At 36.1% G+C, this 15,307-nt stretch overlaps 1 protein-coding gene across 2 annotated transcripts in view; it reads right to left on the bottom strand.

The window, feature by feature from the left end:
- The window catches only part of LAMA1 (laminin subunit alpha 1), a 99,197-nt gene that overhangs the window by 21,545 nt on the left and 62,345 nt on the right, over nucleotides 1–15,307 (bottom strand). For both annotated transcript variants that reach the window (XM_061356331.1, XM_061356330.1), the window contains exons 31-44: nucleotides 15,218–15,304; nucleotides 14,559–14,752; nucleotides 13,456–13,598; nucleotides 12,065–12,163; nucleotides 11,227–11,338; nucleotides 10,898–11,060; nucleotides 8,459–8,669; nucleotides 8,116–8,232; nucleotides 7,856–8,019; nucleotides 6,563–6,701; nucleotides 5,216–5,309; nucleotides 3,882–3,998; nucleotides 1,807–1,989; nucleotides 1,338–1,492 (exon numbers count right to left, since the gene is read on the bottom strand). In XM_061356331.1, coding sequence (XP_061212315.1) covers nucleotides 1,338–1,492; nucleotides 1,807–1,989; nucleotides 3,882–3,998; nucleotides 5,216–5,309; nucleotides 6,563–6,701; nucleotides 7,856–8,019; nucleotides 8,116–8,232; nucleotides 8,459–8,669; nucleotides 10,898–11,060; nucleotides 11,227–11,338; nucleotides 12,065–12,163; nucleotides 13,456–13,598; nucleotides 14,559–14,752; nucleotides 15,218–15,304 — 1,978 coding nt within the window. The remainder of the gene's footprint in view (nucleotides 1–1,337; nucleotides 1,493–1,806; nucleotides 1,990–3,881; nucleotides 3,999–5,215; nucleotides 5,310–6,562; nucleotides 6,702–7,855; nucleotides 8,020–8,115; nucleotides 8,233–8,458; nucleotides 8,670–10,897; nucleotides 11,061–11,226; nucleotides 11,339–12,064; nucleotides 12,164–13,455; nucleotides 13,599–14,558; nucleotides 14,753–15,217; nucleotides 15,305–15,307) is intronic.

Genomic DNA, 15,307 nt, shown 5'->3' with positions numbered 1-15,307 from the left:
ACTGTGAGGGTGGTGAGGAACTGGAACAGGTTGCTCAAAGAAGTGGGAAACGCTCCATCCCTGGCGGTGTTCAAAGCCAGGTTGGATGGAGCCTTGGGTGACATGGTTTAGTGTGAGGTGTCCCTGCCCATGACAGGGGTTTGGAACTACATGATCTTAAGGTCCTTTCCAACCCTAACCATTCTATGATTCTGGAACTCCTTTGAACACTGTCCAGCATACTGACAGGACATCAGCTCAAGCTAAATGCATCAAACTGCATGAAACTTGGTAGTGTAATGACCCATTTTAACAACAGAAAAACCTTAACTACATCAGCATACTTGAATATGCCTCTAACAACTAAATACATAAAGCACACGTGTGCGTATGAGTATGGACACAGATATATAAAGTTTATGTCCTCTAGTAGAAGTTTACAAAACAACAGAACAAACTCTCATGAAAGGATTTGGGGATTTTGCCAGTACTTCTTTCTACCCTGGTCGGAACTTCTGTGGTTTATGATTCAAAAAATGCTACTCATGGCTAAATTAAGCACCAGTTGACTGTGACAGAGAAGCAATAACCATATAATTAAGGAGATCTGCAGAAAGAACTGAAAGCCTTTTATTTTTTAAAACAAACCCTCACTAAATCTTACAACGTTCCCATATTAAAGCCAAAGGCATACAAAAAATTATTGACTGCAAACTCATTTTCATATTCCTCTCACAGTTTAATGAGGTCCATAATACAGCTGGTTCACTTTTGTTGCCATTAAGGAGGAGAGCAGAGATTTAAAACCAAGTATATTGTTTGTCTTGAAGTACTCTGGATGCACGGAAGCTTCTTGCATAGAACATATGTACATGGCAGGGTGTAGATGGCAAATTTATTGATGGCATCAACACTATTGTTGAAAAATTTGTAGTGATACTGATATATAGAACACCCCACATCAATCTCTAAAATAAGCTCAGAAATTAACATCTTGTCCTAAAAAAGAATGGCAGGACCATCCCCTCTTTTATTTCTTTCTCACCAGGATATTTCTTCTGATTGCTTTCTGACATATTGTGTTTCATGTTTTTTATAGGGAACAAAAGGAAATAGTAATTAAATTACTGTCTTGTTGTTCAGACGAACTCACAAATGCAGTAAGAAACTTGACATGAAAAATATAAAACGTTCTAACAGCCCTGCCAGTATAATTTTAGCATCAGTCAGTACTCTTGGACTTCATTGAGACCCCACAACCAGGTACTTCGACAGTAAACTTTAGGATCTTTATGTCACAAAACTTCCCTTTTAAAAGTGAAAGTGAAGCCAGTTAAGTCTGGAATAACTCAACTTACAGATGCTGCCTGTTTGCGGGCCTGGCTGATGAGCTCTTTAATTTCAGACAGGTTTCTGCTCAGGTTTTCCTCTAACATTTTCAAAGGTTTCAGCCTATCCAATAGAAGACTCGCTTGTGCTTCAACTTCTTTGACTTGTTTTTCAGCTGTGATTGCTGCCAAAACATAAATGAAATGTTGAAGCAGGTTGAAAGAGGAATGTAGTGTTGACTGCTAAAATATTTAGCCATGGTGGCCTGTTTCTGATCATTTTGTTTTCAGCAATTTTAAGCATCAGTAAGGAATATGCCTACTTAAGGGTGTCCCATGTGAATCCTCTAGAAATCTTTTAAAAAGTTAGCACATTTTTATTGAATTAGGAAGAAATTTTCAGTCCATCAGACTCATATTTAATGCCTATTAAACTGAATATTAGTACTGCTTCTGCAAGCAGTGACATTTCTGAAGAGCAATGAAGCAGCAAACTTACCAGCTTTTGATGAATCAGTTATAAGTTCAGTAGCTTTCCTCAACGTGTCATTAACTTGGGACAATGCAGAAGAAGTATTCAGCAGCTTTTGACTGAAATCCCCAAAGTGATTTAAACCCACCACAGCACTGGTGTTTGCAGACACAGCTAGCTCTTTCACCTCAAGCATGTATTTCCTTGTAGCTGAAACACAGTTCACAGGTTAAAAAAATAATAAATCACAGCTTTCATACATAGTTGGGAGTAATAAATGCTTGACTTCATAACAACATAATTACAAACATAGTCAAAACACAAGAAATCCTGTCAGCTATGTTTTTTTCATAGTAAGAGTTGTATTTTTCTGTCTGTGAGGGGAGCACAAAATCAAGACCTGCTGTGATTTAACTTTGCTTAACTTGAATGTGCCATGGCTTACAGAGTGAAAAGTTTATGTTCTATAAAACTGGAGCCCCAGGAGGCTGCTGCAACTCCTCTTGCCCAGTTATTAAGTTTGAAAATGGCCACAGCTATGGTCCTGAACAAAAATAATGATAAATGTTCCCCAGCAGGTGATACACATATGGATATAGCTGTAAATGTAGTTACTTTTTCTGGTACACACACACACACATGGATATATAATAATAAAATATATTACACACAAATATAAACAGGAGAATTTTCAGCAATTTTAATTAAGGCCCATTGGTTTAGATTTTCAAGCCTTTTGATCAAAACACTCTATTAATCCAAGTTTTGAATTCTAGGAAAATATTTTTGGTTTTCATGACCAGCTCTGAATACAATACAGACACAGAATGCAGTGATGGGGAACTTGTTTCTGCCTATCCTAAAAGGAGGATTATATGAATACATCAAGCTTATAGTATTTAAGTTCCATGAATGACTGATGGCACTCAGTCACTAGTGCAGAAGTCATTTATACCCTTTGCTTTGGGCTATGACCACTTATATGGTGGGTGTACTACATATAAGTGCCAATTTTATCCCGGTCTTGGCCTGCTCCTTAAACTCCCTATGTCCAGAATAGTGGTGAGATGCTGCAGCTGGCACAAAAGGACTGACTTAGGTCCACAGGGCTCCTTCTTAATCGCTGGTACCTTATATAGAAGGCAATGCCCCGATTAATCTCTGCCCAGATTAAAAGAAAAAGAGAAACAAACCTTCTAGAAGTGTAACAGCAAAAATGAAACCAAACAATGCTGTGAGTTAAGGATGATTTTCATAATGCCTTAATTTTTCATGTGTAGCTTTATACTGCAATTAATATCCATTGTAACTTTATCACTAATATCACCTTTTAGTGTGAATTCAGAGCCTGAGTTGTAAAATAGGTATTTTAAAAAAGCTTTGGATTTAGCATTCTAATCTGGACACATGGTACAACCCAACAACTGAGGCAGGAGTTCTTTATGAGTGTTTTTCTGTCTTTAAAAAATGTTATTAAGGTTGGCAAAGTATTTCAGACCCTGTTGCTCACAACTTCAAAGACATTTGCTGCTAGTTTCCGTGAACTCTAGATCTTACCTTCATCCAAAATAATTACTCTTTTTGTTTGTTTGGTTGTTTTTTTTTAAGGGAATTCTTTTGTTTTGGAAAAAGCACAGAAAGAAAGAACATTTTAATGGGTTAAATGAAATCAGCATTTACAAGAAAACATTTAGATGCAGATGATAAGATACACAGTGCAGTATAAACAACTTTGAGACAAGCTATTCAAAGAAAGCAAAACCTCACAACTCTATTCTCTCCATGTGAGATTAAACATTCTAGGACTTCACTCTCTTCTCACATCAATATAGTTGTATGGCTATCACAGTCCCTCCCGTTTTACAGCAGTATGAAATGGGAATCAGTACAGATCTTATGATAATCCAGTTATGTTTCAATGTTTACAAAATAAAATAAAAAAAAAAAAAGAAAAAAAAAAAAGAAAATATCCTTGTAAGGTAGAAGGCTAGATGAGTATAGTTCATTGCTAGGTCTCTGCAATCAAACAATAAGCAGGATTTTATTTCAATTGTACTAGATGGTTCTGTAATAAGAACAATGTCAATATAAATTTCACTTACCATTAGGCAATGCTCTTAGTGTCACCAGGGAATCATTAAGCTGGTTGACAATTTTATTAGTACTTTCCTGAATCTTTTCTACCTTTTTGTTCATCCCATTCAATCCAAATAAAAGGCCTGTTGGAAGAAATAACTGTGATTTTTGTATGCATAAAAAAATACCATACAACCCACACAAACCCTAAGTATAGGGGTAAAAACAAGCATTCACTTATTTAATTAACTGAACTTTTTGGTTTTGTTTTTCCCAACAAATAGGAAATCAAAATAAATGCAGTATGCACAGATAAGGTGCCATGGGTGCTCTTCCATTCAAAGTTAACCTTTTTCACCAATTCTATCAGACTGAATTAGTAGAAATACAGTTAGGAAAAGGCTACAAATTAAAATGTTTCCATGACTGGGAACTCTTATAATTTGTATGATGTCCTTCAGTTTTTGTGATAGCTGTCAGGAGCCCTAAGTATTTTTTCTTATATTTGTTTGTGATTTGTTTGCAGAATCCTCTCACGAGAAATAAAAATATGTAGAGCAGAGGAACAAAAAAAGGTATGCATTCTGTCCATCTGAATTACATAAATCATATACATATTTGTGAAACCATTGATATTAAAAGCAAGACCATTTTACAATTACAGCTTATCTCTGTGAAACATTCACTTCCTGTCCAATTCCGTCCAAAATTTCCCTTAGAGCCAGCCTCTGCTCGTACACAACTCTGTTGAAAATGCGTTTGAATTTCCATGGTGCAGACTTCACTGCTTTAGAGCGATAACAAAACAAATAAATTTTGGAATTTTTAGAAGGATTCTGAGCCAAAAGGCCATTTATAAAGACACAAAGTTCAGTTTGTTACAGTATTTCAGCTATATAGAGAAAACAAGTAACAATTATTAAGATTAAACTATACCATCCTACATACTTGTGTAAATCCATTATTTTTTTCATGAAATTGGATGAATGAATTTCTTCTAGAATTATATTTGTTCTTTGTCTACTGCACAATCTCTAATGCTTTAATTCATAAAATTTGGAATAACAGCCATTTAAAGAAAGCACTGCTTGGAGGTAAATGAGGTATAGTGAAGGCTATTTATTAAGTGTTTCCAGAGAAAAATTGTATTCTTACCAAAAAGTAAAATACCAGATAACCCCATAATACATTAATCTTAATTTTATGAAAGTATGCCTAAATTCATATATAGTCATATGCAGTATTTTACCTTAGCTTATACTTACTAAGAAAACCCCGAACAAAACGCCAAAAACCCCAAACACAGAACAGTATAGGGAAAAAGAAATATAAGCAGAAATCTGAACTCTAAAGTACTGACCATCACTTCTTTTTTTCAGATTTTTAGCTTCATTCTGAAATTTGGAGCTGAGCAGTAGAATTTCTTTTCCAAGAAGACTTAGAGACTCCTCTGGCTGAAAAAAAAGAGACATCAATTGCCGGATATGAAAAACATAAATTCAGCTGAAAATACTTAAGTATCTATCTGTGGATGTCTACTTGAAGTTACTGAACTTTCTCACTGTTTGAGATATTCTATTTATTACCTATTAAGCATAAATTAAAAAAATACATGTTGCCATAATTTGTCGCAGAAAGCGACACTGAATCTCTCTAAGAATTAATAGAAAAGATGCCTATAAAACAAAACCTACCAAATTCTAGTTTGAACACTGCTTCTGATTCAATGTTGCCTTTTGGAACATCAAGAATTTCAGTTCCAGGCCTAAGTCAAAATTCGCAACACTGAGCACTTTAAAGTGAGATATCTCAAAAATCCCAGTCTTTAAAATGTTCTTTTAATCCATTTCTCCAAACGAAAAATCTGCAAAAGTGCCTTAAAGGATTTACGCCTTACAAAGTTTTAATAAGACAGAGCATCATAAAACAATGTACAAGTTCACAAAACTATGCCAATTATTTTGATCACAATCATGTAAATACATTGTCACATATTTGTTTCTCCAGGTATAAACGTGCATGACACTTCTAAAATATAGCCCATTCCTTCCTTGATTTTAAAATCAGGAAAAGCAGAAAAAAAATAAACAGGAGAAAACAAGATAATAGGAAAGTAAAGGGTATGACTGGGAAGTGGTCAGGTCTTTTTAATCTACTGTTTCAACAACAACCCCATAATCTTGCAAGGCGAGGGATGGCAGAGGGACAGCAGAGAAGATACATACATACATACACTTAGTTATGAAATGTCCTTAACTAAGCAAAATAGTTGTGGCTGGGAATACATAGCTAGAAATGGAAGTGCGACAGGTCAAAGAAGATGGTTGAGTAATTCCAAAGGTGGAAGGGAGCACCAAAGGTTTGGGAACTACAGGAATGCATGTCAGATGATTAATATAAGCATTCATAGGCTCAAGTCCAGTCAACCATGCTTTAGACATTAAAAACAAACAAAAAACTCAACACACCCCACCTCCCAAAAAATCTGAAAAAAAGGTATAGTACTGTGGCAGGGAGAAAAGCAAGGTAAACAGAACATGAAATCTGGTACCATTATTGCCTTGAGTACAGATTCATGATACAATATGTACTAGTTGGTGGCACAGGCTGCCCTACTCCAATTTCAGCATGTGCAAAACCAACTAGAACAAATATTCCAAATGAGAAAGTGAAATAAGTTAACCAAAATACTAATATCTATACTTACAAAATCCAAGGGGGCATTCACAACCCGAGATGCATCATCTGCCAAACTCTCTGTTACTTCAATCACATTTTTAACGCTGGAGTGGGTGTAGACAGCAGCAGTTGTGTTCAGAGTCACATTTCTTACTTTTGAGAGGCCACTAATTAGAGAATTAACAAGTAATTCTGTTTTCATAAGAGTACCTTAATTAAGGACTAACATTTTCAGTTACAACATGAACGTCTTTCTAGAATACACGATGCACTCTGAAAAACTGAGCTCACCTTGCCCTATTTTGTGTAAGTGGATTTAAATCTATTATTTTGAACTGCAAAAAAAACCAAACAACCAAAACCAAACCAGTTTAAAGAAGGTTTTAATTTTTTTTTGTTTGGTTGGTTTGGTTTGTTTCTTTTTGTTTATGGTCAGTTCTTCAATTTTTAAAGCCACTTAGAACAAATTAGCATCATCTAAGCAGAAGAGAAACTGGTTATTAGCTTAAAAGCAAAGTAGAGAAATACAGAACCTAGGAGGAAATTACAAACATCTTAAAACTCTTCTTTATTACATTTTGCTTTATTGAATTTATCTGGTTCTGGTGAAGCCAGAACAGTTGCTCAGTGTTACTCAGAGCAAAATTTTCTATTCTTTAACTCACATGCAAATTTTCCAGTCTGATATGATTTAACTTTTAACCCATATTTGCTGACTTTAAAGGACAACAAGAATCATAGAATAATCTTCTGGGATATTCTACATATATAATCTTCTATCCTGGGACAGGATTTCCACCAAACTAACTGGAATGACTCCCCAACTTTCAAATTTTAAGAATGCATTGGAGTAGATTTAAGACTGCAACCCACTCATTTCTGCAAGACCCTTCGAAAGCAACAATGGAGGCATAGTAGTAATAGCTTCTTGATGAGATTCAGAGGTATATTATCAAGAAGTATTCCTACACAGACCAAAAGCTTTTCAAAGCCATAAGATGATATACTTTCTGGGCATTCAATAATTCACTAGTTACTGTGTAAGTCAGATACATGAAATGAGAGAATAATCAACCACCTCCATATAATTTAATAAAGGTACATTCCATTAAAAATAAAAAATACTTGAAATAGAGAATAAAAATTGATCACAGAATTCTTTGGGTTGAAAGGGACCTTTAAAAATCAACTCCCCTGCCATGGGCAGGGAATTCTTTTAGTGGGCAGGGAATTCTTTTAGTGGATTAAGCTACTACCTATTGAAATTAAATCTGACACTACTCTAAATCTCTTCCAATTTCATATTTCTTGAGTTTATCACCTCTCCAGTGCATCTGCAAGTCTTTGGATCTGGGTAGCATGGTCCTCGGCTCTGTATACCAGGTCAAGCACTCCTCTCACAGACATCTGCATCACCAGGTCATCCACATGGTGTCGCAGTTTGGTGCTCCATAAGACTAACCCATCCTGGTGGACTTCCAGGTTCTGCACAACAAAATGGTTTCCTCTTTTTTACCTTTTTTTTCAGTAGCAAAATACACCTGATAGTGTCAAAGAGGATGTTAAAACTTAAGAACTTACAGATGTGGAGTTCTTCATCTCTTGGGCAAGAGTAGTAGCACTGTTCACTAGGACCTTCCCTTCGTTAATGAGTATGGTTGAGATTTCTTCACCTTCCTTTATATTTAGCTTTTTGTCCTACAGCATAAATCAAGTATTTTGTAATAGTCTGTAAAGTCAGCTATAGTGCAGATGAGTTCACATAACACTATCATTTTTTGGTTTTCAAACAGGGGTCTCATTTCCTTTGAGTTTTTAAGGTATCATATATATTAACATGCTTATTAAAGTCTAAAAAGCAACTTTCAAACATTATTTTGTATTTGATATTTCTTATGCAACAACACTGATTGTTGAGTCTTACATTTAACTCTGCCAGATTGCTAGACATAAGAGGAAACAAGCGATTGGTCTCATTGATGTTAGCAAGTGCCTCATTCACCAGGTCCTGGGCATCTTGCAGTCTGTTGTTGTGCTTTGATAAGAGCTGGTGTGCATCACTTTTTAGATCAGCAAGTTCCTTCTGGGGTTTAAGATACTCTCTCTGAACCTGGATCAACAAATTTTCTGCAGCTCTAACAAAAAGAGAAATCAGAAAATAAATGAACAGTGAAGGAGAAACTTAGGCATGGAATTCTTGAGGAGAAAATGAGGTCGTGAAATTAATTTAAATGCATCTTCTCACAAAAGTCTGCAATTCTTTTCTATAATTGAATACAAACACATGGTAGCTTAGTTACTCATCTTACCACAAAAAAAGACGACTGTCTGAGGGAGAAGGCAGTAATGCAGTTCATAAAATTTTACGTGGTGTCTAAAGGGGAAAGGCATTAGTATAAATCATATTTGCCTGGACTTAATTAGGGACATCCCCCTACATATAAACCTCTGTGAAATTCTATATATTAATTATAGTGATTCATATTTTGAATGTGGGATCAAAACATCAATTATTAGGATTGATACTAGAAAGAAATATGCACCCAGAAGTGAAGGACATATACCCAATAGTTCTGAAAAGTTTAAATGGCAAATAAAAATAAATACCCTTATTAAAATGAACACCGAAATAAGCAATAATTTGTCAGTTGTTAATCGCTTCAGCTGTTCTATTGGAGAATATTTGCATCTCTGTTTGAACACTTTCCAGTATTGAAGGAATTGAACTGAAAATGATCCTGAAATTCTTCCTCTGTTTCTTTATTTCAGCATATATTTCAGCATACTGCAACTCCTATAACTATACTTTTACATAAATGTTTGTCCCTTCTAATCTGTTTTCAAATCATACAGATCTTCAGCCAAAGCAAAAGAAAACTTATTTATTTCACTATTATAACACATTCCATCTTTCTTACTGAATAGCAGATGTGCATTTGCAAAACTTAGCAATTCAGGGTCTTTACACTCAGAAGCCATAGCCTTAAAAAACGAGAATGAAACTATTTTACTAGATGTTAGGGCTACTATTTCTGTGTAGCGTAAGGTTACATTCCAAATTGCTTGGGAACTTTGCCTTAGGTGGTAAATGTGCAGAGACCTGTTACAAATGTTGCTTAACAGTATGCTAGCAAAAGCTGAGCCCACTGTGAGCCATGTGGTAACTTCTGATCCATCAAAAACGGACTGGCAAACTACTTATTTAAATCTGTTTTGAGCTTACAGCTGTATTGCAGATAAATCCTGCAGAGTAAGCAATCCTACAAATCTTACTCTCTTCTTCAATCTGTCAAAGGACACTTATCAGAGAACTTTAAGAACTTTCAACAGAGCCTATAATTGAAAAGATTAATTTACAAAAGCACTGTATAACAACTCAAAAGCTTGTTGAAAATCAGAACATTCTGTTACTATGCAACAGGACATTTTGAGACATTTTTTTAAGTGAAAAAACACTGCTACTTCAAATTCCTAATAAGTATCAGGTTAAATAATACATTTCTAGCCCCTTTAGCTTCTATACAATTTAATATTTGCATAAGGACAAGCAGAAGACAAGTTCTGTTGAACAAAATCAGACATGCTACCAACACAAACATTCTACCCTGCCTAATCCAAAGCACTTAATAAGAAAAGTAAAATTTTCAGAAATATTCCACTCTGGTCTAAATCTTTGCCCTTAAAGCCAATGTTAACATTCTTAGAGTTTTTGGTGGGCTAAGGCTGTACTTAGTATTTCAAAAGCTGGAATAACAGTTTTGCTGACTGTTGAAGCAGTTAATGTTTCATATTGTCTAGTTATGAGCACTCATGAGTAGAAAATCCACTTTAAAACAGCCTTTAACTGGGGACAAATCGAGGCAACAGAATACAATCCTGAACTGTGGCTAAGAATGCCGAAACAAATGCCTTGGTTTCAATTGCAAATCTGTGTGATACATATTCCAGTGACAACAAATCATCATGTTCATCAGCAGATCTGACATCTCCTGGGCTTACAATTGACTGAGAAAGTTCTATGATGCCTCTCAGCCAAAAGCAACAATGAGATGTGTACTAGGGCCAGGTCTGAAACAAACTGAAACCAACAAGACTTTTCTTGCAAGGCAGTTTTGCCACTATTGCAAGGGAATTCTATATCACATTCAAATGAACGGGCTTTGGTTATATTAGTATCATGTGGGGTGCCCAAATATCATCAAATCATGTAACTCCAAATTCAGAGCTCATATAGCTCCACCTGGGCTTGTTTTCTATCACATTGCCTCTTATTATGGCATAATGCTTCTCCAGATATCTCTCCAAGAAGCAGTACTGCATATTTTAGACATAGGTGAAATAGTTTTCAGTAGAACAGGCTTACTTTAAGACTCTGGTAGCATTATGGTGCTGTTGAACAAAATCTTTCCTGCGCAATGCATCCAAAAGGGCAGAAATATCATCCTGCAGGCTCTGTGATGTAGCATTGGACAGCGGGAGATCCAGGCCCAGTGTTTCATTCAGTGACATGGCAACTTCAGCAAGTACTAAGTAGGAGAGTAAACAATTTAGTCATGCCATTAAAAAAAAGATTATATGTGAATCCCTTATGCAAACTGCAGCAGTTTCTGTGTAAACAGTTCTTTAAGAGTTGTGAAGGAAATACCCTTCTAAATGCTTTAAAGAAGTGGAAATATCTTAAAAGCAGGATACCTTTGATGGTTGTATGTACTGTGTCAATAAATCCAGTCAGCTCTTGACTTTTATTCCTGGTTGCTTGAGTTATTGTGTTAAGTTGCCAAGCTTTTTTCAAAAACCTGGATGACTAGAATGAAATCAGAGATATTTGACAGTTCTAAACCATTGCTCAATACATACAATTTATTTATGTTTTTACACTTTTTTCCCCCAATACCAAGAATACTTTGTGAGAGGAAACAGGTTTTTTATGAGATATATCTATGTGATTCATACATCTCTGATGCTCCCATGCTTGCAGATGTCTTAATCATATTGAGGGTTCCAGCCTCTGATATCATTTGTGTTATCAATTATTTTCATAATCAATAAGATCATAATTACCAGAGCTATTTCTTAACTCTGAACAGATCACAATTAGCAGTAGCAAGTGCTACTGTTAGTGCAAGTACCTAGTTATAGTTACAATGTCGGGTACATATGCTAACCAAGAGATCTAACGGCTGAAGTACTATCATCAATTTCCTACCATATTTTTGTGTGTGTGTTAAAGCTGAATAAAGAATACAAATCTTGTTTGCTTTTCAGGTTTGTTTTCAACAGATTTATTCCTGCTAAAATCATACTATAGGTATCAAAGACTTTTTTTTGTGAATATTCAGCTATGAAGTAATTTTGAAAAAGCTCCACATATTAAGACCAGTGAGAAATATCTCACTTTTTCCAGTTTTAGGTCACTGAACTCTATAGATTTAAAGTAATTTCTGAACAGCTCTCTGGCATTTATGTACCATGCTATGAAATCTCAAAGGATTTCTCCAGAAAGGCTAAGAATAAAGAAGCCAGCACCTACCTCTTTGTGCAGCTGATCAACTCCTCTTGATAAACTCTGAAGACTTTCTTCTGTTGTAGCTATTGAATAAGTTGAATCTTCTCTAGGGACTATAGACTCCTATAAGAAACAAGAAGCACAGAGGAATTCAATGACTTTGTTGTGTGTCCAGAAAAGTTATGGGAAGAAAATAAATATTCACACTATTTAGAAGATTTATGTTTAAGTTAATGATTTGCAAAATCATGTAAGATGACATAAAGTAATTACAGCTCATGCAACAGTGTGCTTTTTTAAGAAAGCAAGAGTCCAGCCATATCCTACTTTCAATCACCTAACAAGAAAGGAAGAACAATTTCTGCTTTCTTGATTCTTAGTTTCACCACAGTCTGAGCTGCCCAAATGGGCTACTTTGAGAAGTTCCAAGGCCTGTCTAATTAAATGCTTCTATTCAGCCCTACACCTGCTACTGTTTCAGCCCCTGGTCTGGTCAAAACAGTGGGATCCAGAGTACATCTGTGAGGATGACCCTGGAGATGACTGTTTCTATCTCAAACACAGTGCATGGCACTTAGGAGCTCAGGATTTCGGTCCTCCAGATACAGTAAGGTAACACAAGCAGCCCTGCGGATCTTCTCACCAATAAGAGAGAAGAATAAGCTGCATTTGGCTTCAAGGTCACCTCAAAACTGCTCTATAAGGCAGTAAACAGGCCATTGTATCTAAGTGTATATTTGATACAGTCAAGGTCTGCGACAGAGTATCATTTCTCTAAAGATGCAAAGAAACTTTAGGCATTTTTTACAAAGACAGCAAGTCTGGGAAAGGTTATTTTTAGATTTCAGATGTTTCAGAGCCAACCATTGTAAATCCCATAGTAAGTATCATTTTCCCAACTTTTTAAAGAAGTAACACACAGGGTATTACTTGTACAGAACATCCTTGTGTCAAATGGAAATTTCAGTCTTTTCCTCAGCACGAGGAAAGAGCAAATGAAGAGAAATAGAAGTTGAAGCTCTGGAGCCTCTGGGGATAAAGCACAGCAAGGTTTCTCTAACAACCCAGTTCAAGAACCCAGAATGGGCCAGCAAGTACGCCTAGGTATGCCAGGAAAAAGCGAAGCACATATAGATAGTGCATTCAATAGCCACAGTGCAGACTGAAAAATACATTCATACATCTATTTAAGTGCTAGCTCAACAAATGAAAATAAGTAATATATAAATAATATAAATATAAATAACTTAAGGTGCATTTCTACACCAAACGTAATGGTCTTAATCTTGTAACACTTACACATACACACATTCAAGCCATGAACTTCAGAACAGCTTCTGTTAACTTACAGGCATACACAAGTTTTGCTTGAAAGCTGTGACCAAGTATTTCTACTATTTGTGTGTTCATTTTACCTTCAGATGTTTTGTTGCATTCTCCACTTGTGACAATGTCCCATAGGGCACACGGGCAACACCAGTGAGGTTCAGTGAAAGCATGTCCTTGCTGAGATCATCCAAAGTGTTTAACAAAACTCCTGTGCAGTTGTCATCACAAGCTAAAGAAACGATTTTAAGAGGAGGAAGCCATATTAGTATTAAAAAGAAGCACCAAGTACTGAAATTTATTTTGATTTACGCAGTATGTGCCTTCACCTTTTGAGTTAAGAGTGATTAAGTACAATAATTTTGAGCATACAGATCTGTAGTACTGCCCTCCCCTTCTTGCTCCAAGAGGGGACCTATTCCAAACATACTTTCCTTAGGTTAGCACACCTTCAAGCCTTGTTGATCATGCTTGCTACTGAGCTGCTTGCTGTATTATAAGCTTACTGAGCCTATATAGCTGTATTTCTACAAACCAGAATGATGCCACTGACACTCAAACAGATTAGGAAGAGAAGAAATTCGAGCCTATATGGTGTCATTCCATTTATTCCTTGGTTGTTTACTTTTGGCTTTTTTACGCAAAGCAAAACCTGAGTGCTAGCTCCTATTTCACTGTAAAAGCAAATTACTGTACTTACTGTCCTGCTCTCCACACTCTAAGGGAATACATGACTAATTAGTGGTGGAGAATGCCTACATACCTGGGATAACTCCAAAAGTATTATTATAGCAACCTCACATCCAAAGGGTCAATGACAAAGGAATTCAACATTTTCAAATAAATAAAGGTATGCTACAAACAGAAAACAAGTGTTAAAACTATCTTTCCTTAAACTTGTCTGTAACACCAAATAAGTAATTTTAAGGATTAACTGCTTGCGTGATATTATGATCTCTATTGTAGTTTTCTCTGTGTTCACAGTATGGTTGAGGTTAGAAGGGATCTCTGGAGATCATATAGCCCAAACCCCCTGTTTTACAGAAATATAGGTTGTTAAGATATCTTTCCTTTCATAGAAAGAATAGGGCCTGACACCATAAAAATATTCAATGAATAATCATGTGCACATAAATATCACTTGAACAGACCAAAGCCAGCTGGGGAAGTAAACAGTTTAAAAACCACCTACAAACACACTTGTCTTCCACAAGAAGATGTCTTGGTTCACACTCCTCACACAGCTGTCCTGTCACACCTTGTTTACAGAGGCACTGGCCAGTCACTCGATCACAATTAGCATGAACAGAGCCACTTGGATTGCACTGACATTGATGGCAGCTGCCACCAGGAAACTGAGGGTCACCATAATAGCCAAGGGAGCATCTACACATAGAAAAACAGGACACAGAACATCAGGATATTCATCATGAAATTAGATGTTACATTTATCTTAGAGAATCACTGATATTTTTTTTAATTAATGGCTTCTGTAACAGTAACTAACAAATCATTCTAAGTCCTTGAGCACTCATTCATATATTTACTTTTGAACACTGGGGGAAAATGGGAAAAATTAGAGACCACCTCCTCCCATCCCCCAAAGTTTCTTGCATCCTCCTTCTTGCCATTTTTGAAAACTGGAGCAACACTGGCTTTCCTCCAGTCCTTGGGCACCTCTCTTGTTCTCCATGACCTTTCAAACGTTATTGCTAAGCCACTCTACATCACATGTGCCAGCTTCTTCAGCACTCTTGGATGCATCCCATGGGGGACCATGTATTTGTGACTCATATTAATCAAACTGTGCTTGGAAGCTGGGAATAAATGGGGACATCACATGTAACTTACCTTTCACAATACTGTCCTTCATATCCTGGGAGACAAGCATCACAGTGGTAATCTTGTACACCTTTCAGAACACAAGTGGGACTAAAACTG

Source organism: Neopsephotus bourkii, unplaced genomic scaffold, assembly GCF_033783945.1.
Source record: "Neopsephotus bourkii isolate Nb327-2 ecotype Australia unplaced genomic scaffold, CSIRO-AGI_Nbou_v1 NB_846, whole genome shotgun sequence".
NCBI lineage: Eukaryota > Metazoa > Chordata > Aves > Psittaciformes > Psittacidae > Neopsephotus > Neopsephotus bourkii.
This window is presented reverse-complemented; position numbering and strand designations above follow the sequence as displayed.